General features: G+C 37.0%; 3 protein-coding genes and 1 long non-coding RNA gene across 4 annotated transcripts in view; 3 read left to right on the forward strand and 1 right to left on the reverse strand.

Annotated features, from left to right (window-relative positions):
- The first annotated feature begins 1,750 nt into the window (after nt 1–1,750).
- LOC311080079 (uncharacterized protein) lies at nt 1,751–2,818 on the forward strand. The gene is made up of 2 exons (XM_084109844.1): nt 1,751–1,776; nt 1,896–2,818. Exons 1-2 carry the CDS (start codon nt 1,774–1,776, stop codon nt 2,766–2,768), a joined length of 876 nt encoding a protein of 291 aa, XP_083965970.1. The 5' UTR covers nt 1,751–1,773; the 3' UTR covers nt 2,769–2,818.
- A 2,965-nt stretch (nt 2,819–5,783) lies between these two features.
- Nucleotides 5,784–19,119, reverse strand: LOC311079865 (C-type mannose receptor 2-like; the record flags this gene model as incomplete). The annotated part of the gene is made up of 4 exons (XM_084109590.1): nt 5,784–6,145; nt 6,774–7,115; nt 18,640–18,990; nt 19,083–19,119. 4 exons carry the CDS (start codon nt 19,117–19,119, stop codon nt 5,784–5,786), a joined length of 1,092 nt encoding a protein of 363 aa, XP_083965716.1.
- Nucleotides 19,120–21,227: 2,108 nt separating this feature from the next.
- Nucleotides 21,228–23,330, forward strand: LOC311080453. The gene is made up of 5 exons (XR_014605595.1): nt 21,228–21,375; nt 22,255–22,421; nt 22,593–22,746; nt 22,968–23,024; nt 23,215–23,330. It is a non-coding gene; the product is annotated as an uncharacterized lncRNA (long non-coding RNA).
- A 3,073-nt stretch (nt 23,331–26,403) lies between these two features.
- LOC311079866 (ATP-binding cassette sub-family C member 12-like) overlaps nt 26,404–27,243 on the forward strand; it is a gene marked incomplete at both ends in the record, with an annotated part of 97,112 nt that continues 96,272 nt past the window's right edge. Inside the window, one exon of the mRNA XM_084109591.1 lies at nt 26,404–26,549. Coding sequence (XP_083965717.1) covers nt 26,404–26,549 — 146 coding nt within the window. The remainder of the gene's footprint in view (nt 26,550–27,243) is intronic.

The following is a 27,243-nucleotide window of genomic DNA, read 5'->3' on the forward strand; positions in this document are numbered from 1 at the left end:
GCTAATATATATTCCTTTATTTTATGGAATATTCTTTGATTTTAGAGTTGCACATATCTTTTCAAAATGTATACATTTGCTCTTAATTTCATGTTATCCTCTCCATAATGTACTTTAGAAACTAAATCTACTCATTTAAAACTGGGGATTCTTGCTTTCTCCAAAAAATTATTGCATTAAAAGCTGTAATTCTCAGCATTCTAAATAAGTATACCTCATCTTTATTAAGTAGCATAGGTCCTATACCCAAAACTATATTTTGTATCTATATATTTAGTTTCTTAAAAAAAAACAAATCTTCCCTGAATTAGGCTACTTCTGTTCATTTTTTTTATTAGAAGTATAAAATATATGAGTGTAATGAGCTAGAAGTTCACTGCAACTTATCCAACATCCTAAAGATAAATTATTATAATTAGAAGATATTTCTGTTGTTATAATATATTGCATATTAATTTGCCAAGCAAAATGTATATTTTTAGTCAGAATTATTGCGCTCCTATTTGGCGCGCATGCGCGCAGCAGCGCTCCTTCAATATGAAGATTAGCAGCAAAATGGATACATTTGCACGACTTTATAATATTTACAGATGGAGAATATAACTGTAAAATGTAAGTTTTGCACTGAGGGGGAAAAAAACGTCACAAACGCATAAAACAGCACACACGCTGTTTGATGGTGGATCGATTTGATCCACGATCGACCTCTAGGGCTGCTTAAGAAATGCGTGCACACGCAATTATCTAGACTAGGGGCCCGTTCTTCGTACGTGGCTAACTCAGTTAGCTGGATTTGATTGTTGGCGATTTGGCATGATCTTGGATTGTTTGGTTCTTCAACGCTTATCCTGGACTTGCTGTCATAGCAACAGGTGCGCAAACTTAAACCTGCTCAGGAGCAGCTCATTTCATGTTAACAGGATTAGACTGCGGCTTCATAAGCGGAGCTGATACGGAAGTCCAGCGCAGCGCGATAGTGCACTTTCTGAGATATTTTTCTCGTGATTCGTGAGATTGTCGTTTTTTGTCGCTTTTAGGTTTAAAAAACAGTTTAAGGGTTTTTTTTGTGGCATTTCCAAGCCACTTAAGACCCAACGTTGTAAAGCAGTTTTTTTTTTTTTAGGCTATCATAATTTTTTATGAAGATCATACAATCATGACCATGCCGATTACAGATATGTGTCACTCAGGCTTCACTAACGTGATTGATAGACTATAGGCTACCATAGACTGCCATCAAGGCCTCAATGAAGGGGATTATGTGAACAGAAAGGGGGTTCACAGTGTAAATGTGCAGCCCAGTTACTATTGGGATTCTTAATATTCCAGATTATATCAAATAAAAAAGGCAATTGACTAAAATCTTCCATATCACAAATGTGAAAGCAAAATGGCCAGGATCTGTGCATGACTTAAGAATTTTCAGAGATTCACATTTATGCACATTATTTGAAAGTGGTAAGAAAAGTTCCACAATTAAATATCAAGCAATGAAATTATAATAGCAATAGCAATAGCAATAGCAGCGTTGCTGATCAATGTTTCTACTATCGATACATATCCCCTTTTAACCAGCGCATGAACGCGCAATTATCTCAGATAACTCAATCCAGCGATACTAATCATAAACAACAGGTGTGTTCGAAGAACCTAATTAGCCAGATCAGGATTAGCTCGATGATATCATCCTGGATGTGTCATTTGATCTCGGATGTAATAAGCAACGTACGAAGAACGAGCCCCAGGCCTTTCATCATTAAACACCTTCATAAAATGGTGAGTTAGCTTTTATATTTACATTTTAATATACAAAAACAGGTTTTATGAAATCATAAAGTAACGTTTTGGAAATGGATTTTAACCAAATGAACTGAGATTTTATATACTTTTTTCAGAGCATACAAACTATTGGAGACCTTTACAAGACTCTAGATGTACTGAGATCCTTGGCTGATGATTTGGAGATGGTCCACTTCAACACAACCGTCAGCAGTCTGACAGGAGGTGTAATGGGATTGGCTGGAGGAATCACATCTGTAGTTGGGCTTATTCTGGCTCCGTTCACTCTTGGAGCTTCTCTGATAGTAACAGGAGTGGGAATCGGTGTAGCGGTAGCTGGTGGAGTAACATCTGGTGTGAGCAACATAACAAACATGGTTAACCAGCAAACAAACCGACAGAAGATCAAAATGATGATAACAGAGTTCCAAGAAAAAATTACCTCCACAATTTGCTGTATCCAAAACATCCAAATAGCAGTGGAAAATTTAGAAAAAGAGTTTTCCACAAGCAATAGGTTGTTTCCCAATGCACAAGCTGGAACGAGTGCTGGAGCTCGACTTGGACGAGGACTGGGAGGAATTCCGGAGCTTCTCCGTTTAATTGAAGTTGTAAATGTTGGGAAAGTTGCAGCTCAGGCTGCGAGAGTCGTCCGTGTGGCTGAAACAGCTACAGGAGTTTTATCTGCACTTTTTGTAGCTGTTGACGTCTTCTTTGTTTTTCTCGACTCCGTAGAAATCCACAAACTCTGCCAAGATTACGCTTTAAGAGAGAGTGAACGAGAATCAGAATCCACCAGCAACCAAACCACTGGGTCGACTGAGAAGACGTCAAATAACAGCGACACAGCAGATCTGCTGCCCGCAGACACTCAACAAGCAGAAGAGCTGAAGTCTGAGACCATGACATTTGTCACAAAAATAAAGGAGACAACAGAGGAGCTTCAAGCGATCCTGGATACACTACGAGACGCAATGCACCCAAACTGAGAAACACTTCTAACTAATAATTATCAGAGCTGGCAGTTTGTAATGTTCAGTATATTCTTTCATCGTAGAAATATGTATTGATTATAGTAGTAGCAAAGGTTAGGTAATGGTCCATATTCGGGTTTTCATAATGAAGTCACTAAATCGCTGGTTAGGATAATGCTCAAAGAAAATTTAGGAAGCAAAAAATGAGTATTTTCACTCCTAATTAATTGTTAACAATGTACATTGGGACGTGGCCTTTATTTACATGATGTTTTGAAAATGTAAGCAAAAAACTTTTCCTGTCTTTGTGAGTAGCTGATAAATGTAATGTTTCTTTCTACTGTGTTTGTATAATGCAGTTGTACGGAAATATGTGATAGTTTTGATTGAGGATTAACAGAGTGAAACCTAATTGGCCTATCAAACCCAGGCTTATTTATTGTTTTGTTTTTTTATGTATAAATGAGCAGGTCTGACGAGATTTTAGCGTAAGACAGACACTGGCGATCGATGAATAAAAACTTACATTCAGGTGTGGTCTTGGAATAATTATAACCAGAAAGAAATGTGCCACTTCAGCCTATCAGAATGTGTGCAGAAAAAAAACCCTACCAAGTACAAACTAATACAAGTTTGAATTTGAAATCATACCCTGACATACAATGTCAAGCTAATATTATACCCGAAAAGACAATTTCATGCAAAATTTATGATCCATTTCACAGGACATTTACATTTATTCATTTTGCAGACTCTTTTATCCAAAGCGACTTAGAAATGAGGAATACAGTAAGCGATTTATTGTGAAGAGGCAAATAAACACAAGAAGTGCTCAAAAGACAAAGTTTTAGACATTGCTTTGAGTAGCATAAGCTAGAATAGGGAGATCGTAAATGGGTTCGTTCCACAAGCAAGGAACAGTGAACAAAAACAGAGTCGGAGAACTGCAGGTATCTGGAAATTTAAGCACTTCTTGCCGCTCGCCGTTCCTTAAGTGAAGCATTTGGATGTTGACTGGTGATCTGTTATATGTTAATGACATTAATTACGCAGCATTTACAAAGAGGAGATCGTAAACCATTCAGCTGCGCATAATTTCAACTTTAATTTCAAGATTAATTTATTTTCCAATTTATAAATTTCACTTCTGGAAGAGAGACGTACGCACGTTTTCTGTGATTATGTTCATTCTTTGACTCACACATTCGCACATTTGAGAAATTATCGTAAGATCAAATGTAGGATGGTTTCTACACAACATTTTATAAATGAGGCCCAATGTCTGTTGATGTGAGCGAGTTTTGGCATCAACAGAACTTAAATTTCATCCAGTTTATTAGCAACAAAGCACATCAGTGTGAATCACGCAATATCCGTCTTATATCTCGATTCTGATCTGATCCATTACTAAAAGTGAGAACTGTCCATTTTGACTGCACTTATTTCAGTCCTCCCCTCAATGCAGGGAACAAACAATTCTAATGTAATGAACATTTCCAGTGTTCTTGATCTACTGTACACTTCACCTAGGTGACGCCTGGAATTAATTTAACCAATTGTAAGTTTTATCAAATGGTAAATCAATATGTATAGTACATGAATAAGGATCTCAAGCTGAGTAGAAAGCTTTACCTATTACAATAGACAATGCTTTACAGTGAAGTATGTTAGAGCTACAGTAAATATGGCAATTTATCTGCTCAATAAAATACCTTACTCACCCGTTGAGTAATAAAAACACAATCTCTGCATCTTTTACCACATTTCAAATCCTTCAGTTCTCGCATCTCGCAGATCATCTTCCGAAAATCCAAGCTTATGTTGATTCTTGTTTTATTACAAGCTCTGTCACATTCTCTTTTTGCCAGCAGACTCTCCTTTCTTCTGCATTTTTAAACGGGTGATTCACTCAGTAAGAACTTCTGTAGACGTATGCCTGAAATAAAGTCAAACTTTAATCACATAAATATCTAATTAACAGAAGTTTTGGAATGTAGATTGGACCCATACAGACACTGAGTAGTGTCCATTTAACACTGAGGATTTTACTGTGTAGAATGTTGAGTTGTTAATAAAAATTAAGTATGTTTACAATCATTCAACATTTTCTATTATTAAAATTGTATATATATTTGTGTTTTATAAATGTCACAACACAAAAATGCTGTTTGTAAATAAGTTTATTTGAGCTGGTGTTGTTGAACACTCCTTTGAATTACAGGTTGCAAGATACTTTATACTCAACTTTCAGTTTTTCTTTAAGAATAAACCATATTTCATTTTCAAACAAGTAATTTGTAAATATATTACTAGTGCAAAACACAGGAGTGAGGAGAAGAAAGAAGCCACACCACCAGAATAACAAGATCCCATGAAATCAACCGACGTGGCTTGTGCTTTGCTTTTATTTTATTTTAAACAGCCAATATACTTTGAGCCACATCCTCGAATCATGATCTTCTACTTTATATTTAACAGCAAGTATATTTGACTGAACGGTCTGTGTTGAAAATAATGAGCCGTTTTTTCTGAAGAGAATAAATGCGAATTTAAAATGTAAATGTTTCTAAAAGCCACAGATGAAAACTCACGTTGATGTCATGGGGTCTTTAAAACATATAGTGCACATTAGTATTTTAAATACCCAAAGAACATTACATTGATAGAGAAAAGACTCATATGATACTTTTAAATTACAGAAATTAAAGGGATAGTTCGCCCAAAAATGAAAATTCTGTCATCATTTACTCACCCTCAAGTTGTTTCAAACCTGTATGAATTTCTTTTTTTTCTGCTGAACACAAAAGAAGATATTTTGAAAAATGTCGGTAACCAAACAGTTGATGGACCCCATTGACTTCCATAGTATTTTTTTCCTACTATGGAAGTCAATGGGGTCCATCAACAGAATGACAGAATTTTCATTTTTGGGCGAACTATCCCTTTAATTTAATAGTACTGATATAAGCACATTATCTGATGATTAAAACATTTGCCAGTTATGTAAGAACACAAACATATCCTTCACTCCTAAGATCTGCTGCAGATGAAGTTGAGTTTGTCGTGTTCAGGACGGCTGATCCAGCGCTGATCTCCTCCAGACTGAACTGCTCCAGATCTCACTCCAGACTCACACTCCTCGTCTCCTGTGCCGTTCCCTGGAGCCCAGTTATGAAAGCACACGGTCTCTCCGCTCACCCAGAACCAGAGGCCCACAGTGCAGGAGTGACGTAAACCCAACCACACCGCCTCAGTAGACGCACGTTTAACCACATTCATCACCTCCTCCTGCATCTCCTCTGAATGAACCGACACCAGATCCGTATAATTCTGTCTGCAGTATCTCAGAGCTTCAGGCCACGTCAGATTCTCTTTGATCAGAATCAGTTTATCTGGACACAAAACAAACCACAAGCAAAAACTAGAGAGAGACTGATCAAAAACAACATGCAGAACAAACACTGTGGAGGAATCTGTCATGTCAGACATGTAGTGTGAACTTTAAGAGATCTGGAGGTGATGGATGGATTGTGTTAGCCTGGTAATACTTCGCTTTGCTTCGTAGACAGAGTCTGGCATGGCATAATTGAAAAGTGTTTTCTTTCTCGCGGGGGGCGCTTGTCGGAAGTTTAAAATCATTGGTTACCCGTAAGCCAATCACATGACGTTTGGTTATGGAGTGTGTTATGCGCATGCTCAGCCGCATCTAACTTCCACTGTAAACACATGTATGATGCGAAAACAAAACCATAGAGCGAAATACCGGAGTGAACATGGCTGTGAACGACTTTTGCAGATTATGTGAAGTAAATCTACGCATCCACGGTACAATCATCGTCTACATCACGGCTCTCAGCCCGCCCTCTGTTCGTTGATTGGCCGGCTGTTTTCAGGCCGGAGGAAAACAGGGAAAACGGTCGCTATCTCAGACTGAGTACAGAAGCGAAATGAAATTGAGCGGAAGTACGAAGTCAGACGTAGTCAGGCCAGGATTGTGTGTGTTTGTGAGGATCTGCTCACCTTCATGACACACAAAAGGAAATTGGTTGTTGCAAGAGATGTCATTCCACTTTGTGTTCTGAATGACCGCTGTACAGTTTTCATATCCTCCAGCATTATTAGGTTCACCAGTATTCCAGTATCTGAATGAGTAGTTACTCTGATCTGACCACTGCCATGAGTCTCTGAACAGACCGATCCAGATCCATGATTCAGATAACCCAAGACCACTAATGAAATCCTTAACCCGTTGATTCTCATTCTGGTTCCTCACACTGACCAGATCAATGTGATTCTGTCTGCAGTAACTCTGAGCGTCTCTCCAGTTCTTATTCTGATCGACAGAGACGAGTCCTGAGTTCGCTTCAAGAAAAAAAAAAAGAAAAAAAATTCAGTTTGTTATTTTTCTTTTTGTTTTAACATTACTATGATTTTAAAGCACTTCCTCTCCGGAACAATTGATTAAAGATGTTATGCTGCACCTAAATATGTTAATTATTTAACATAATTCATATTTAATATGAAATATATATATATATATATATATATATATATATATATATATATATATATATATATATGTAAGGAATAATTGACGACAGGCCGTTGAATTATTAGAAAAATAATGATAATAATAATAAATTAATAATCCGCTTCGCGTCGTGACCGCATTACCACCTCGGGTGTGCATTATTTTTCTAATAATTCAACGGCCTGAAGTCAATTATTCCGCTTATACTACAGTTACCACACCTCGAAACATTGTTCAGATTATGTATTTCAAGACGTTTGTAAAGTTTTTGTCATTAAAATGCTCTTGTATGTAGGACTAATTTCTTACGCATCTAATCCCATGCCTCCGTTGCTAATTCCAAAACGTCATTTTAGAGTTAGTAACGGAGGTTTGAGCCACTGATAGCAGACTAATGCTGGGGACACATGACTAGCTGACACAATCTCTGACTGTTTTCATCGACTGCAGCAGATTTTAAACACAGACTTTGAACACAGACTGAACGCGCTGAACACGTGTTTGGACATGATCAGTCATAAGTATCAAATTACATTCATAACCGGCCTTAAGTGTGTCCCCGGCTTAATGCTATGGAAGCCCGTTTCCGCCACGTTGAGTAAAAAAAAAATGATTCTTTAAGTCATAATAAGGAGAAACTTTCTCATAATAATGACTTAACATCTCGTAATAATGAGAAACTTTCTCATAATAATGAGAAACTTTCTCGTAATAATGACTTAACATCTTGTAATAATGAGAAACTTTCTCGTAATAATGAGAAACTTTCTCATAATAATGACTTAACATCTCATAATAATGAGAAACTTTCTCGTAATAATGACTTAACATCTCAAAATAATGAGAAACTTTCTCGTAATAATGACTTAACATCTCAAAATAATGAGAAACTTTCTCGTAATAATGACTTAACATCTCGTAATAATGAGAAACTTTCTCGTAATAATGACTTAACATCTCGTAATAATGAGAAACCTTCTCGAAATAATGACTTAACATCTCGTAATAATGAGAAACTTTCTCGTAATTATGACTTAACATCTCGTAATAATGAGAAACTTTCTCGTAATTATGACTTAACATCTCGTAATAATGAGAAACTTTCTCGTAATAATGACTTAACATCTCGTAATAATGAGAAACCTTCTCGAAATAATGACTTAACATCTCGTAATAATGAGAAACTTTCTCGAAATAATGACTTAACATCTCATAATAATGAGAAACTTTCTCGAAATAATGACTTAACATCTCATAATAATGAGAAACTTTCTCGTAATAATGACTTATTTTCTCGCAGTTCTACGCATGCGCAAAGCAGCGGAGCAGAAGGGCGTGCCGCACTAGCGACATCCGCTGGTCAAAGCCGTGTAAATGCATCACAGCAAACATGGCACGCTCTGCAAAACAGTTGTTTTCATTAAAGTCAGTGTGATCTACTAAGTGCAATCTGTAGTATCATTAAATAACATCATCAGTAGGCCTATATCTTCCATACTTTTCCATGCGCACGATAAGGTGTGAAAGTGGAATGCAGAAGCAGGACGGTTACCATGGTAACGAAGGACGCCTGCTTGTGCACACCCTGTGGTGCACACCGATGGAAATTGTTTCATGAATTTACAAAACTATCAGATTAAAGTTGGAATATTACATTTATTCGTCAAGTTTAAGTGTAACATCTTCATAAAATATATGGGTATGTGTGTTAACACGTATTTTGCAGATGAACCTGCACATCAAATATCCTAGAAGCATCTATGCTTCTAGGATATTTGATGTGCAGGTTCATCTGGAAGATATCAATACAGAAATCACCTTTAAGATGTTATGACTTTGGGGACATTTAAACATAAGTGGGCAGTGGAATGGGGGAAAACGCAAGGTCGAGACGTGTTTTTAAAAGCTGAACTTCTTTTCAATGAGCGCCGCGTTTTTAGAACGCCGTGTCATGCGCAAGACGCTGCAGAAGAGCGAGCGCAACGTCCGTCTAGTGCGCGTATGCCTAGAAAAGCAATGAAAAAGCGCGTTCTGTATGAACGGACCCTTACACAGATCTCCAGATGAAGCGTTCTTAAACAGATTTGGAAAGGTGTGCTGTCTTATCATTCCTCCATCTATTTGAAATCCATGGATCACCCTTCTGTGTTGCTGCTTGTTCATACACAAAAATACAAATGAATATTACAAATGAATAAAAGACTACCTAGTATGGAAGCCCGTCTCATATACTGATCATTTATCAATCATTAATGTTATTCACTGCAGAGCGTGCCATGTTTGCTGTGATGCATTTACATGGCTTTGACCAGCGGATGTCGCTAGTGCGGCACGCCCTTCTGCTCCGCTGCTTTGCGCATGCGTAGAAGTGCGAGAAAATAAGTCATTATTACGAGAAAGTTTCTCATTATTATGAGATGTTAAGTCATTATTTCGAGAAAGTTTCTCATTATTACGAGATGTTAAGTCATTATTATGAGAAAGTTTCTCATTATTTTGAGATGTTAAGTCATTATTTCGAGAAAGTTTCTCATTATTACGAGATGTTAAGTCATTATTATGAGAAAGTTTCTCATTATTTTGAGATGTTAAGTCATTATTTCGAGAAAGTTTCTCATTATTACGAGATGTTAAGTCATTATTATGAGAAAGTTTCTCATTATTTTGAGATGTTAAGTCATTATTTCGAGAAAGTTTCTCATTATTATGAGATGTTAAGTCATTATTACGAGAAAGTTTCTCATTATTTTGAGATGTTAAGTCATTATTACGAGAAAGTTTCTCATTATTATGACTTAAAGAATTTATTTATTTTTACTCAACGTGGCGGAAACGGGCTTCCATATAATGCAGTTATTAGAGAGAGATGATGCAATAATGAGACAGAAAAGCATGTGCGTCATTATTATTATTTATTTATTTATCAATTCAATTCGTTTTAATTAATTCGTTCATTTTTTTTCTATTATTGACAGATGACAGTAGACTAGCCAAATAAATGAAACACAAAGCCCTTTTAACAAGTAAGGCCTATCAATAATTATTTATTTGTTATATTATCTGCAATAAAAATCCGTGCTGCAGGACTATCCATTTATTTAGCCTATATTCAGTTTAATTTTCTATTGATTATATAGGACTATATACTTTATCTATTTACAACCCCTACATCCTCACATGTTGTTTGGGAGGGTTTCAAGAAAAATCCTCCTCGCTCCTCCAGGATAATAAATAAATAAATAAATAAATATATATATATATATATACTGTATATAAACATTTAACATACTTGTACTGTAGACTAGTAATCTATAAATTAATATAGTTACAGTGTATCTTGATGCTTGATTTTGTTTTGATGGACTATCATTACATGAGCTGGACTTTTTTTCAGAAAAATATTTTCTACACAGAAATTGACTCAACATTGAAAGTGTAACAATTATCCACAATCTGTTCTATATTCACTAATAAATTACATGAATTACATACAATAATTACATTATTATATTTTACAGTTACATTTACTCAAATTGTTATACTGATAATATAATTTGTAAGGAAAAAAATTGCAATTAATATGGAAGTATTTCCGAGGAAACTTAAAAACACACACCCACACGTGCACACACGCAAGAACATGCACAAACACACACACACACACACACACACACACACACACACACACACACACACACACACACACACACACACACACACACACACACACACACACAGGGCGAGGCCAGAAATGGAAGGGACTTTATAAAACAGGATAGGTAAAGCATAGAGTATGAAAACTGCACGCCAAATTGCCAAGAAAAAAATATATAATTACGGGTATGAATCCGTTACATTGTTCCTCACTCACTCCTGAAATTGCTGTGATTGACAGTGGTAACCGTAGCGACGGACGGGACAAAACATTTGTCAAAATAAACCTGTGCATTTAGTGCTGTAGTGTAAATGCAGACTAATAGACCCACAGTAACACAGACCAGAAAAAGAAAAAAGGTCTGTGTTTTCTGGACAATTTTAGCAGCTTTAAAGATCTTTTTTTTTTTTTTATCAGATAGTTTTTCACGTTTTCTTTTAGCAATGTTTAAAAACCGGATTCATTTTTTTTTGTTATTAAGTATTTCATGCATTATTTACTTGTATTAATAATTTGTTATTACAGTTTTTCTCAATTGTTTACACACAAATTCTGGTACTTGAGACACAATGACCACAACATGTAACTCATTCACCAACCCCCTGAACCAATCCTGCTAAACTACAAGCACAATTCCTGCTTTACACTCAAATTGTACTTCTAAAACACACTTTTTTCAAAACACCACACACAATTCTCTGCTTTTGGCACAATTTTCATGCAGAAAATCTCTTGTTTTCACAAGGAACACACTGCCATTCAGATACGCACACTGACTCATCACATGGGCAAACACCCGTCACACAGTTTTACAATCAGCAATCAGAGCTTTAGCATAAAAGGGCATCAGGTGAGCTCTTCAATGGAGCAATGGATGCCAACATTGGATTTTTTATTTATTTATTTTTTACTGTAAAGGTGATGATACACAGGGCAACTTTTTGAGCAATGTTGCTGGGCAATGCTGCCGTCAACGGGCAACCAGATGAGACACAGAGCCCACGACCGATCTAAATTTTCCAGATAGAAATGTATTGCCCATTTTCAATGGGAAAGTGCCCAAGCAACAATCACTCGGCAAGACTGCCCTGCAACATTGCTCAAAAAGTTGCCCTGTGTATCATCACCTTAACTGTATACAGTCAATTCTTCTGTTGTTTTGTATGTAGACCACTGTATGTACAACTTTGAGTTGGTTGGGATGTACACTGTGTACATTGTGTTTGTGGGAAAAATAAAATGTATTTGTTACCGTGTATTTGTGTGTTCTGAGTATAAAAATAATATTTTCAAATATTTTACAACACACTTATGTATGTACTGTCTGTAGTAAGTGAAACACTGAACAAAAAAAGGCCTAAGTCATTATGATGAATGGAGAAGAAGTGTTTTACATTGAGCACATCAGTGTTCAACTGGTTCTTATAAATGTCTATTTGGTTATTTGGTTATTTTGGCTATTCTATGATGGTTTGTGTGTGTCATTTGAAAACAAAATACCATTCTGAGAAGAAATAACATTGTTTTGAATGTAAAGTTTCATTTTGCAGGAGAATTGAGGGGTTTTGCCCATTGTGTGTGTGTTTTTTTATTTGTGTGTGGAGTTCTGAGAATATGAGGCATGCTTTCAGAAAATGTGTGTAAACAATCGAGAAAAACTGTAAAGCTATTTTATAATAAATCCAAAAGCAAAACATGAAAAGAACTACATTATGAAGTGGCAAGAGCAAATAGAGTGGTTCAAGTATGACATGTTGCTAACAAGTGGCTAAATGGGACTACAGAGGCTGTCGGAGATTAAACGTCATCACGCTGAACAGATTAACTCAATCCGCTTTTACACTCATTATGCTCATAATTGTGCTCTAATAAACTATATTCCAACTCAATGTTCTGGGAAAATGATTTTAGATAAAAACTGAAAGAGTTGTCAGAAGCTTTAGTGATGATAGTCTTGAATTTGTGGGACCATTGTGTAGTTCGTTTATAGCCAAACTTTAGCTTTTTACTTCTGGCGACTGCATTTATGCCTCAAAATTCATAAAAGTTGTGTTCATCTGTGATCTTGATGGACAAAACGTGCAAGTGTCATAAACTTTTGTTAATTACAGAGCTTGTTTTTAGCGATTGAATGAAAAAGAGAAATGTAAGCTAGATCTTCTTTAAACTAAATTCAGTCTACAACTATAGAGGTAAAAGATAATAAAGTGTTTAAGACCTTCTTTAAAAAAAAAATAATAATATTGGGGTCTAAACATCCCCAGTGTGCACCATAGACAAAACGGCCCGATTGCGCAGACCTCCATGATTGAAGATAAAACAGTTCAGCATTTTAGCATGAAAAGGTCACTTACAGTTTTTTCTGATTGCTTAAGCACATTTTTTGTAACTATTGGCTATTTTTGCAAAACTCTACACACAAATAAGAAAACCTTTCACCCAATTATCAAAACATTGTAGTTCTCTTGCAAAAGCGAACACAGCTAGATTACAGTTTTTTACGATTGCTATGACAGATTTTTCAATACTTTTAACAATTTTCCAAAACTCTTAACACAGTTAGCACTACATCCGTCTGTGTAAGCTATACTATTAACACATTTCTTGTTGCTTTAACACAAAATGCATACAATTAACACAAATTTAAAATGCTTGAACTTCTTTTACACACAAGCTCAAACAAGAACAAAACAATGGATTTATACTGCCAAATTTACCAATGCTTTAACACTGTATGTCAGAACAGATAACACCATGTTCTAAACCTAACCTTACAGGCTAAAGTCAAGGTAAACAGCTGCTTATATTGTGAACTGAAACACAAATATATCCCCTGTATTTGATTCTATTCTTACTGAGAAACAGCTGATAAAATTATGCAAATAATAATAAGATGACTCTTTTTTTTTTATTCTTCTGGTGCTTTTTCTGTTCATATATTTTGTATTTTCACATTATTCCATTGCTAGTGAGAAACAGCTGATTGAAGTTATGCAAATATGGGACAATGTGGCATTCCACCATTCCCGTGCAGTCACAGCCAGGTTTGACGCCCATCAGAGGATTGCCCCTTACTTCCCTTTCCTCAACCCCCATTGAGGAGTTTTCTCAGCCTGGAGATGAAAGGTTTTTGACCATAGTCCACAGGACCAAATGTCCCTCCTGTAAGCAAAAGATGCTGCATACCAAGACATCACAGCTGAACACTGCCAGGGGTGGATAAGGCATGTTACTGTAAAAGATTCTTCCCAAGATGCCTTGCCAGGGCAGATATCAGGTGTGATGTGGATGAGAACATGTGGACAAACGCAGAAGACCGGGCAGATTAGAAGATGGCCTTTTCTGTTTGTATATTTTGTATTTTCACATACAGTAATACTGTAAATGGCAGCTATATTGCATATTTTTGTTATCTTGCAGAAATGTCCTGTTGCAAATAAAGCCGTTACTGCAGCAATTCTGTCTCTGTCTTCTTTTTTCACAAACCATACATTCTATAAAGCTACTCTAAGAAGGGTCATTTATTTTGTTGTATTCAATTTCTGCTGCAAAAAAAACAAAACAAAAAACAAACAAAATGCATGCATTTACATTACAAACAAAACAAAAATATAGAGACTTCAAAAAAAAAAAAAAAAAAAAATCTGCAGTGCAAAACACAATCTATGATCAGTACAATATACTGTCTATTGTATAAGGGCAGACCTGACACATAAAATAATGCAGTTTCTATAATTTCAGCTGATGTCAGTGTTTTTTTGTCATTGTGTTATGATTGACTAAATGTTCCTGTTGGAAGAGAACATGTGTTAGTGTTTTGAATAATTATTTGATTTTGAAACATGTTTGCAGTGTTTTGTTAGACATTGTGTATTGTGTTAGTGTATTATTGTATTTTGTAAATTAGTTTTGGAGTTTAGTTTACAATGTGTGATTTTGAGCATGAAATTAACCGTTTTGCCAATTGTGTGTTTTAGGTGTGTTGGTGCGTTAAGCGTTTAGGAAATTTGTTAAAAGTATTGAAAAAATTGTCATAGCGATTGTAAAAAACTGTAACTCTTCACACCTTCGTAAAAATGGTGTTTTCGTATCAAACAGTAAACACAAGCCATCATCTACTAAGCACACAATGTGCCAACTACACACTGATGGTATGAATACAAAACACATCTGGCTTTTGCTTTCTCTGTGTACAGATGTCAATTTGAGGTCATACTTTTGTCATAGTGTCATGTAAACATACAAGGATCACATCGCATGCGATATCCTCCAGTCCAATGCACCGGGGAAAATATCTCCTTGAATGCCGTATCCAGGCCTGACATGATGCCTGGTCAATATCTCCACATGCCTCCTCCATTGCCTGTAAAAGGGCTACCTGTTGATGAGGATGACGGTCGTACACTTTCCAGCGACAGGCAGAGAAGAACTCCTCGATGGGATTTAAGAATGGAGAGTATGGAGGGAGGTTGAGTGCCATGAAGGATGGGTGGTCTGTAAACCAGTTGCGGACCAAAGCAGCCCTATGGAAACTAACATTATCCCATATGATGACATATCGGGTATGCTCTGGTCTCTGAACAGTGAGCATGTCATGTAAGGTGTCCAGGAATGCAATAATGTGTGCAGTGTTGTATGGGCCTATGGTTGCATGATGGTGAACAACACCATTTTGGCTTATAGCTGCACACATGGTTATGTTACCACCACGTTGTCTCCTCGTCCTCTTCTTGCTCCTCCTTGTCCTCTTCCTCTAACTTCCTCTAACCCTCTCGCTTCTTCAACTCCACATCCTCTTCCTCCAACTTCTTCACCTCCACGTCCTCTTCCTCCAACTTCTTCACCTCCACCTTCTTCACCTCCACGTCCTCTTCCTCCAACTTCTTCATCTCCACGTCCTCTCCCTCGGCCTCCTCGGCCTCCTCTCACTCTTCTCACTCTTACTGCTCCTTCCATTGTACTCCACACAGACAGCTTACCTGTGGCTTATTTATAGTGCTTAGGCTGATTGCAAAGTGAACTAATTATCTAAAACAGTTTTCACATGTGACAGTGTGCCAGACAGTTGGCAAAATAGTGTTAATGATAGCCATACATGTGTATAATTTTGCTAGGAGTGTGTTGGAAATTTGGTAATTGAGTGTAAGCAGTGAGTTGTGTTTAAAGTTCTGCAAAAAGAGTGTTGTGCAGTGAATTGTGCCTACAGTTTTGCAAAGTGTGTGTTACAAAATTGCAAACTGAGTGCAAAGCAGTGTTTGTGCTTTTAGTTTTGCAAACTCAGTGAGTGGTTTTGCTATACGTATTAATAGTTTTAGAAATTGTGCTACAAGAATCACGATTAGCGCTTAAGCATTCAGAAAAAACTGTAATGTAGTGGCATTTTTCAGATATCTGAAAAGGAGGCATAGTGATGATGTGAGTAATAATACTGCTCTGGGCTGAGTTTCCCGATAACGTTGTCTCTTAGCGCGCTACGAAGACTCTTAAGGTATAACTTAACTGAAGGTATACCATTTCTAGGCGTGGTCCCCGATCTATACCTTAGGAAGCTGCTTAAGATATACCTTCTTATGTGCGACGTTACCGGGTGCTGTCCGTGGCGATGCTGCTGAACTTGTTGATATCGATGGCTCGAGAATCAATTATTCTCTCGTGCAGGGGCTGTTTATGTGAGAAAGCGGTGTTCTTTATAAAAGAAGCACTTCAGAAATAGCCTATAATAGCTATAACTATAATAGCCTATAATAGCCTTGCCTACATATTTTAAAATTGTATCATATATTGCTGCCAAAATAACCATTTTAATTTTTTATGTGCCTTCTTCTCTTTCCTATTTTTGTTCGCTGAGGTGGAGCTGCGATGAAATATTGTTCTTGTAAATACTTTCCAGCATTTCAGTAAATAAAAGTGTACGTCACGTACGGTGCTCGGCAGCGATCAAAAAGGATTTAAACAGTGGATTTTGAATCTCTTTTTGTAAACTCAGAGATGTGGATTCAGACGGCAATTAAATCACCACACGACCTGTTTGTCAAAAAACAGTAGGTAATTTGGCCAGGGATTTTTACGCGGGTTGGGTGAGAAAAAACACTGATATTATGGATTGGACGGCACTAAAATAACCAGCTTACTGTACGAGCCCATGAGAAACAATATTAGCGTCCGAATAGGACTTAACTGACAGTAGCCTATGCTTTCACTGGCCTTTAAAAGCGCTCTTTAATTAAAATAAATTTATAAAATTGTATTATATAATAATATAATTAAAAATCTAACAACAATCAGTGTAATGACAATGTTATTCTTTGCATGAAAACACTTGAATTAGCCTAACTGAACACTGTCTGGGTGTATTAAAACTTCAGAATTATATTCATATAGACCTGCAACAGTGATAAGGTAAAGCTAAGAGTGGTCCAGACCAACCTTACGAAAGTGTGACTTACAGAAGGTATACTTAACTAAGAACGTTTCGGGAAACACGTATTAACGATAAGGTACAGCTTAAGGTGTAACTTAAGAACGACGTAGCGTTAAGAAGGTTTCGGGAAACCCAGCCCTGTTTTACTCATTTGAATACAGTGAGTCAATTAATTTACCTTAATTATCATTTTTGTAACAATAGGGGTTTGTGGTAGTTTTGTAATCTGGCTTAAAATCAAATTGACCAAGGATACTTGACAAAGAGAATATCTGCAAACAGTTTATCAGTTTACATAAAGTTCATGTATTGTTCTTTTTAAGCATTTTTATAATACACATAGCCCAAAAATTGACATTTAAAACATATGCAAATTTGTCTACAAAACCTCTGGATTTATATATTTTTCTACACTTAAGATATGCAAATGAAAAACTAGCCTACCTGAAAAAATATATATTCTTTGAGTTTTTTTTTTTTTTTAAATCATTGCATATGCACCTGCTGCGCAGACAGCACACACCATCAGTCCGTTCTGCAAGGCTTTGCAGAAACACACAGTCACTGAGCGCCACAAACACACAGCAGTCGTCTTTTACAGTTCCTCCTAAACCAGAACAACAAGCTCATGCTGCGGTCACACTATTATTGTAATTTTATTGTGTTTATGAGTCATGAGGTAATTTGACGCTGTCTCTCTTGACGCTTAGCCGACTCTGCTGTGTGTGTTCTTGTGTTTTAAAGGAGCCGTGGGTTTGGAGACTCTGAAGGGAGAGTGGGATCTCATGCTTTCAAAGCTAGCTTGATATTGCTAGCCTCTCTGAAATTACCTACTCTACCTTTAATTTAGTTAATACTGTGTGTGTGTTAGTAGAAGACGTTCTGGAGCCGTTATATATATGGTGCATCTATAAATGAATGGTTGTAATTGTAAATAGCTGCACTCACTGTTGCAGATGAAATGACGAGTATCACTACATGACAAATCATGAAATTGTCCATTTCTCATCATAGCACACTCATCTCTGCCTTCAGGTTGTCCAGTAGCCCAGTAAATGATCAAGTACTCTCAGTTCTTTTTTAGTTATTGGAACTCTTGTAACTGAACTATTCTAACTAAGCTTTTGTCAATACAACATACTATTCCTATTTCACTTTTTTTTAAGGCAATTTGTTTGCATGCTTTTAAGTAAGTCTAACTGATTAGATTTTACAGTACAGTTTATGGTGTATCTTTTATAAATGAATGTTTATTGTGATTGTATGGAGCTGCACTTACTGTTAGATGAACTGCAGATGAAAGTCAGGCTGTTACCACATGGCCAATCATGCCATTCTCCATTTCTCATGAAAGCACACTCATCTTTGCCATCAGGTTGTCCAAATCCCCAGTTCAGATAGAGCGCAGGTTCACCTGAAGACCACTGCCATTTCCTCTGCAGCCCAATCCAGATATACTGAACACCTTCATCATTCACACTCTTGTTCAGCTCGTTCATGTCGTTCATGTTGTCAACGGTGGCCAGATCTGTGTAATTCTCTCTGCAGAATCTCTGAGCTTCAGTCCAGGTCTTGTTCACGTTTATAAAGTGATACTGACGCTGAACACATTCAGATACGGAGCAGAGAGCTGTGAAAGAGAGCGTTTGATTTAATGCTTTTCATAACAGGGTCAAACCTGATGAAACTATAAACCATAAATAATACAACAAACACACTCACCAATGAGAAGAAGAATCAAATATAGAGTTTGGTCCATTTCTGAGGAAGAAACACATTGAAAAACTTAGATATCAAACATTCCCAGATTCATTTTGAAGTAAAATATGACAATTTAATTTAGTATCTCAACAGCAGCATGAATTCACTGAACATAATCATCCAGACAATATTAACATCTGAAAGTGTAATTGTGTTTGAAGAATGAACATGTTCTTACTTTAGAGGTCGTGTGTTTCTGTCCTGAGTCTGATGTTTCTGTCTGCAGATTTACACTACGCTATTATTATATCTGCTCTCATCCCTCATTCAGCTCATCACATCATTTGTGTATTTCTCTGAAAACCCCTATTTCATATTTTACTTCCTCCTTATTTGTGTATTTGTCCACCCTCGTCTTTCCCTTTATTTGCATATTGACTTCTGTGTCAGTCAGTATTAGTCTATAATATGGACCTTATGGAATCAAACAATTATTTGAACATTCTAAATTAATATTTGAACATTCACAACTAAACAGCAGCTTTAATGATATTGCTGGACTGCATAACTCGTGTTTCATCCCTGATCATCTTAAAGCGTCGTCCATCCACACTTGCCATCTTTGCACTTCACCATTTGTCTATAGATTTTTCCTATTTGGCCCAAGTGTTCAAGTGTGTGTAGAACTTTTGATTACCTAATTTGACACACTTATGGTGTTGTAAAAATGCAAGTGTTTATTTTGATTTTCAAAGCTTTGCATTTTTAAATAAACCTCTAAGTGTCTGTACAGCAGTGCCTATAGGCATATATGTAACAGTAATGGTAATTTACTAGTAATGATGGTGCTTTTAACTAAATGATAAAAAGCATTTGCAAATGTTGTAGAAATGACAAAATACACATACTCGTCTCTGCACCAGTAAAATGTGCTCACTTATAGCCTGTTGCGTGCACATACTCTCTAGTGGCCAAGTGTGGGTATTTGGACAGACCCCATGTTTGAGTTTCTCTGTTTTGGGCCACTTTTATCTGTTGCTGTTTGAACTGAACAGAGAAGGGTTGAGTTCAGTAGTGAAGACTGGTGATACTGGTTACTGAGAGCCTTTAAAGCTTGAATATTGAGAGAGTTTGACTAGTGAGAGAGTTTGGGGCATTAAAAAATACAAAATGAAGAGGAAGGGAAGACAATTCATTTTTTCTTTGAAAAAAAAAAAAAATAGAAACGTTTTTGCTCATATATAGGCTTCTTTTTTCCTCTTCTGAAAGCTGAGACCCCTCACATTCACAACAGAGACGAGATAAAGACATGAAAGCTTTCATTCCCCTGAAGTCCATCTCTAATGTTAGTAAAGATTATTAGACTCATTATCCCACTTAAGTAATATCATCATCATCTTCTTCTGCTCTTTCAGAATAAACGTCTTTATTTCCTCCGTCTAAATACTTGATTGTGATTGGCTGGAATGTGTTCATTAAAACATTGTTACATTTTTAAGAATTAGTCTTATTTAGAAAATTCTTATTGTGTTTCGTGTCATACTCCTGCTGTTCTTAGTCTATAGAACATGAACACATTTGCATGTAAACACATCCTCATCACTCATTTGTTTAGGTCCACATTTAGACTTTCAGGGTGGACAATCTTTACATCTCTGACGTGAAACAGAAGCAGAAACAGTGTGTTATTGTACATGTTATTGACACATTCCATGGTCTCATTCTTTCTTATCCATCTGTTAGTTTTATTAAAGGGATATTTCACCGCTGGAAAGATGAATGTGGATTTAAATTGGGTCATTTATGTAGTAGAAATGTGAAATTATTTCAGAAGTTGGAGCTTTCTAGACTGAGAAAAGCCAGAAAATGTATTTTTGACACATGTGGATGAAAGACAACAACTCCCAGAATGCACTTGCTTCGCTGCTCTACGAGGCCACTCCTGAGCTGCAGCTGCTCCGGCCGCCTCTTGTTCCTCCATCATCCGCATCTGTTCATCGCTGTATTGTGGCTCGTACAGGCAGCCACGGGCATCGGGTTCGTGCACCAGATCTTCAAAATCCCCTTCTGCCATATCATCTTCAAAACTACCTTTCGCCATCGTGGTTAGCCCACTACTCAGCTTTCTCCACAGAGCAAGAGCCTGTTAGCTTAGCTTAAAAAAAAGAAAAAAGATGGCTGACACTATGTGTACATTCTGTGAGTGAGATCCCCCTATGGGCGGGTTGAAGACATGCGGAACGAGCTCCTCCTACTGGCTGTAGTCTCTCGCCTCTGGACAAAGTGGCTGCGTCCGAAACCGCATTCTCAATGAGTAGGTACTTAATTTCAATAAGTACTTACTTAACGAGTGCTAAAAGAGTAGGTACTTTATAGCCAGATCTCGTTAAGTATGAATGCGAACCGGACATCTGCCATGTTGACGTTATCATGTGACCTACGACGCGTTATCACACGCGCAACAACTTAAAAGATTTGAACAACACGTTTAATTAATCTATCTGTAAATATCTTGATATTGATTAAACTTGCTCATTTTGTGGTCTTTTTGAAGAAACTGCAGCCCATTTATTTTGTGAATACATTTAGGGTTGATTTGAGTTCTTATATTTAACCCTACTAATGTGACCCACCGTCTTATCCTTAACGATATTATTTATTTTTATTACGAAATCTCAAAATTGTCATCTCTTGAATATGTTGTTAATTTATTTATTTTATATCCAAACATTTTCATCCACAAGCGAAAGCGGCTTTTAAAATGAAATTAATTTAAATTGATTTTACAAAACTCATTTTAAAAGTTTATATTTTAAAAGTGTCAGACGTAAAAAGACGCGACCGGCCCACCTGCAGCAAAGGAAGAACAAGGCCGGGCAAATCCTTCACTCTCGTCTGTTCCAGGAGTTTATTTGAACAGAGTTTTCCAGTAAAAATGTACAATTTAAAGGTTAAATTTTACCCTAATTAACGTGTTTGTGTTGCGCAATCTGCAAAAGCATCGCTCTGTTTCCTACAAACTTTCCGCCAACTTCGAATGTGCTCAATCTCAAACAGTTTGTTAACTTGAGCCACACACTGTATAAATCTACGTGTGTGTGCGTTGTGTAAGTAATGCAGTCTTTGTGTGATAGGTCAGTGTTTCAGAGGTGTTTGTAACTTCTTCAAAAACATTGTCTTGGCTTCAACATAGTTTGGCAGTGGACTCACGGACACACAGACGCACGGACACACACGAAGCCACAGCTAGCTGAGTGATTATCGGCGGTTGGAGATTAATGTGCCACTGAAGGAAGTGTTTCCAAGTCTCCTGGTGTGGCAGAATTTAAGGAAAGATGGCCATTACCATTCCCATTCCAGGTAAGTGACTTATCATTCAGTTTTTCCTGACACTACTCACTTCTGAGAACTTGTTGGAAATTGTGACTTGGACATGAGATATTAGATTCACTTTTTTGCTTTGCATAAAGTTCAAATGTTGCTAATCTTTAAACCCCCTTAAATAACAGTCAAACATTTGCTGTCCTACAGGTGAACGAGGAGTTCTGGAGATGTACTGCGGTTCCCCTGGAAGCAACGTTTATGTCACAGCTGGACAAGCACAGCCCAAAGCTCCTCGAGCTCTCGAGGGCCAAGAGGAGACACTGGTCAACGCATCAATAACTTGTTGATGGAACTGTTACAGGTGGGGCAAAAGTGGTTACAAAGTTAAAAGGTACAATATGAATCAATTGAGTAGTTTTGTTTTCAGTTTTTTTTTAATTAGACTCAATAGTCTCAATTGTTATTACTATTATTATATTATATTAAGATAAACTAATACAGACCTACAGTAATGATGGCATTACAGGGTTGGAGTGAATTTACCAACAAAAATAATGTATTCATTATTGTTGTATTAACTAGGACCCAAGTGCCAGTGCAGTGAAGAAGAGAGATGTCCCTCTGAGATGAGACGCCTCTGTGAGTGTATGGGAGAGAGTGGACAGGAGCTCATCTCTGATTACTGGCTCGGTCTGGTGAACAGGTTTAAATTGTGCTGACTGTTAATGTGAACTGACTGAACCAGCATTTGGCAGGTAGTGCTGGAGGATTTGTTTTTCATCAACAAATGAGATTGTTTGTCTTAAATACTTTATCTTTTATCTCAAAGGAGCTGCAGAGACCACTGTTCATGAGGACCTGGAAATGAAGAATATGAGCATCTATGGCTACGTTCACACTGCAGGCTGAAACGACCCAATTATGATTTTTTTGCCCCTATGCGACCTGCATCTGATCTTTTCATGACAGTCTGAAAGACACAGATCCGATCTTTTGAAATGCGACTTCAGTCTGAACGGCCAGGTCGCATGTATCCGACCCGCACGTCATTGATACACCCACACGTTTCTCTGTACCGACGTTGCTACCACTGCTCCACAAAACGCCATGGCCAAAAACCTTGCTCTCCTCCTTCTTTTTCATTTTCTTCTTAAAACGAGAAGATTGTAATTGTGCTGGCTCCGTTGGGAAAATAACTTTAATATCGCTAAACGAGCTCCACTGTTGACATCCATGTTTAGCTACTTCCGCAAACAACAAGTGACGTCGTTGACCGTTGAGTACTCTTCTGCGCATGGGTCATTTCACGTTCACACAGGAGATCTAAAATATGTAATAAACAATTCTTATTTTGTATTTGGTTCAGTTTGTTTATTATAATAGAAGATAATGGTAACCATAGTAACAACATGAAATGAATCATTTAAAATAATAATTTTTGGTTCCTGGAGGCACCCAAAGCGGTTCCACACAGTGAGAGTGTGTCCTGAGAGTCCTGAGTTCCTCAGGAAACCTGTGTGGTTCCTCAGAGAACCGACCCTTTTTAAAGGGTCCTAGAGGATCTACAGACGGTTCCGCCGGTGTGGCAAAGTGAAGAACCCCAAAAGGTTCATTCAGGCACCTTTTATTTTTACAGTGTGGCTTGTGAATTGTTACAAAAGTGCCTGTTGACTTAATTTTAAACATTATGTGCTGTATGTACACAGTGAAAAACGTTAGTTCCACTAACCTGCACTTTATTAGCTGAGGGCATGCTTTCTTTAATGCATGAATACAGATGTTATTGAGTGTTTATACTGTCCAGCTCATTGCTACTGTTTGGATATAACAATGATTTAATAAATGTTGGAAATTGACATAATAGCAACTCATTACTTGAAGCTGTTTACACTTCCAAAACAAAGAAAGGGCAAATTGGTCAAAATTAATAAGTCAGAGGACATTAGTATTTTTTCATTTAAATGTGACCTATTTTAATTAAGTCTAATGTGTATAATATGCTGATATTGTTGACATTGATTGTACTTAATTTATTGGCTTTTTCTGAAAATGCTACTTAAGTTAACAAAGTATGTTTCAGTTTAGTTTGCATCAACCCTGGATTTTAGGCACCATGAAAGTGGCTCGGCTTTTAGCATTCATCACGATAGTCACGGTACCAACAAACCTGATTGGATTGGTTTGGTTTTTCAACTCGAAACTAATCCTGTAACTAATCCTAATCAAATCATTCATTGTTATAAATTCAACTTTTTTTGTCTTTTTTTGTTGTCTTGTGGACTATATGTGTGGGATTGAAAATAATCCAAGATATTTGAAATTAATCAAGACATTTGCTTGACTGTTTTTCCACCCCCTCTTTCTACCACAAGGACCATTTGGAGTTCCCAAAGACACAGAGGGGCTGATAGGGATCAAGGCCTGTAGGCCAAGATGTTTTGGGGGTCGATGAATTGTCACACCTTTAGTACGGTGGGGGAAGTGTAATTATCTGATTGGTCAGTGTGAACCTCTCACATTTGGGTTTTAGTCACATGGGCACGGAAGGGATAAAAGAAGATTGAAACTGTTGCTCTGTCTCTTTTGATGCTCTGGCTCTCATCTTCTCTGGGTCCCTTTCTTGGGGCTCTCTCCTTTACCTCCTCTTTCCTCTTACTCTCTACACTCTTGTAAGCCCACGCTCAATCGGCCCAATGGAGGCATCCGGTCAGCGGGGAAGGTCTTTTCTCGTGGCAAAGTATTTTTGATTAAATTAAATACATTTTCTCATTATTTCATCTGACTCCATAAAGGAAAAGGTTTTAATGATATATGTGCATCATTAAATGTGAGCGAATGTTTGACTATTCTTTTTAACTCTTTACTGAAAATAATGTCAGAGTCCTGTTAGAATAAAATCAAATGTTTACAATTTATTATGTTGGGTAAATGTATCATGCCAATTTCATAATCAATTCAAAGATAATCAATAAAAAACACCAAATGCTCTGGAATAAAGAGAAGAGATGCGAACCCGACATTAGGAAATACATGATGCTGAGAGTCCCGGTGGCTCTCAATTTGGAGAAAAGTGGTCTTCAATTGTGACAGTTTATTAAATCATGCTTACGCAAGATAAAAAGTGATCAAGCCTCATTAGAGAGAAAAAATGCAAAAAAATGTATTCCATTACAGGAAAAAAATCCAGTATTCAAAAAGGACATAATTGGGCTTGAGCCTCTCAAACTAACAGAGAACAAAACTCAACACCACCGTTCACAGAGTACAATAAGTAACCATTCTCACTAGACAAAACATACACTGCATTTCTAGGAGGTGGCCAGCACCATGAAAACAAAAAAGGGGAAACAAAACCATACAAATTTTCACAACAATAACAACACAAACCCTGGAATGAACACAATACATTTAACTAAATTTAGAGCCATGGATAAGTTTTAGTTAATGCAAAAGAATTCTATTAAACAAAAATCACATTGATCAAGACATCCCGTTTCCCTATGTCCCCTCTAAGACATCAAAGTTGATCTCATTTCCTTTAGAATTCCCATAAACAGAACAACTTCCTGTTTGGATCTGTTTGTCACTCGGCTGGTCCACTCCCACAACACACCAGGTACTAAACATTTCAAGTCATCTTAATTACAAAATGAACTTTAACAGTTTGAACTGTTTTTTAAATCACATTTTAGCCAAAGAGGAATTTTAACTGGTTTTAATGTTTTAACCTTAAGGCAAATAACTAAGCCTGTGCACTGACTCAGTAAAATGACAAATAAAGATCTTAAACCAAACCAATATTGTAATGTCCTTTTATGTATTGATCAAATGCAAAGATGAATATATAAGAATTGTGTGGCTTAAATCATGGCCATCACACTGTCACAACATTTGTCCTGTTATGAGATATTTTATGACTCATTTTCTATTGTTTCACAGTTCCTTTTATTTTATGATATTTATCTCTTTGTTTTTCCATATCTATATTATTGTGCAGAAACAAAGAAGAGACCGTGCTATGGGGGCACCAGCATCATCTTCAGTCACGAGTGCCTTTCCTGAAGATCCTCCAGTTCTAGATTACAGGGAACCAGAACCTCCCCCTAAGAAGCACATGTACCAGCAAAGCTTGAAAGCCCTCATTCTGTTCCTTTTTGGCTCACAGTAAGACAGATTCTCAACATATTTGTAAGACTTGAATTTCCTGCTAAGACAAAAGCTGAGATAAAACTCACCCTGCAATAAAGCAACGAAATGTACCCTGGACAGAAGATCTCAAAGACGGAGCACAGGAGCTTGTCCAAACTTTTCTCCTTCCTTATCTCTGCATCCCCCTCTCCCTCCTCCCTTCCTCTCTCCCTGAGTCAAGTCACCAAAAGTTCACTGAGAATGCCTATACATCACATATGATGTATCTTGTGAATCTATTGTTTTTCCTTTTCATGTTTGTGTGACCGGAGCGGTATTGTTTTTAGTATAACCAATCCAGATAGCACGGACTACGCCACCTTGGGAATTCCACCCAAGGAAATATTAAAGGAACCCAGGTTCGGTGGTGCAGAGAAAAGACAAGAGTCGTGTCATCCAATAAACAAATAAATAATTTTATTTGTGAGGAAAATATTCTACTGGCATCATTTATTCATAGGGTAAATCACTGACAAGTTTATTATAAGAATAGGATATATCAATTGTTAAAAGAATATTCCTCCCCACATGGCTGATTCAAACACTGGATCACATTAAACAAAACATCACAAAAGAAATTAATGTAGCGTCCCCACAAAATAAAACAAGAAAATAATGAATACAAAAAGAATATAAACTACAAGGCTAAAGTTTACTTTAGGGGTGGCAA

The sequence above is a fragment of the Abramis brama genome (assembly GCF_963993115.1).
Source record: "Abramis brama genome assembly, chromosome: 3".
In the NCBI taxonomy this organism is placed as follows: domain Eukaryota; kingdom Metazoa; phylum Chordata; class Actinopteri; order Cypriniformes; family Leuciscidae; genus Abramis; species Abramis brama.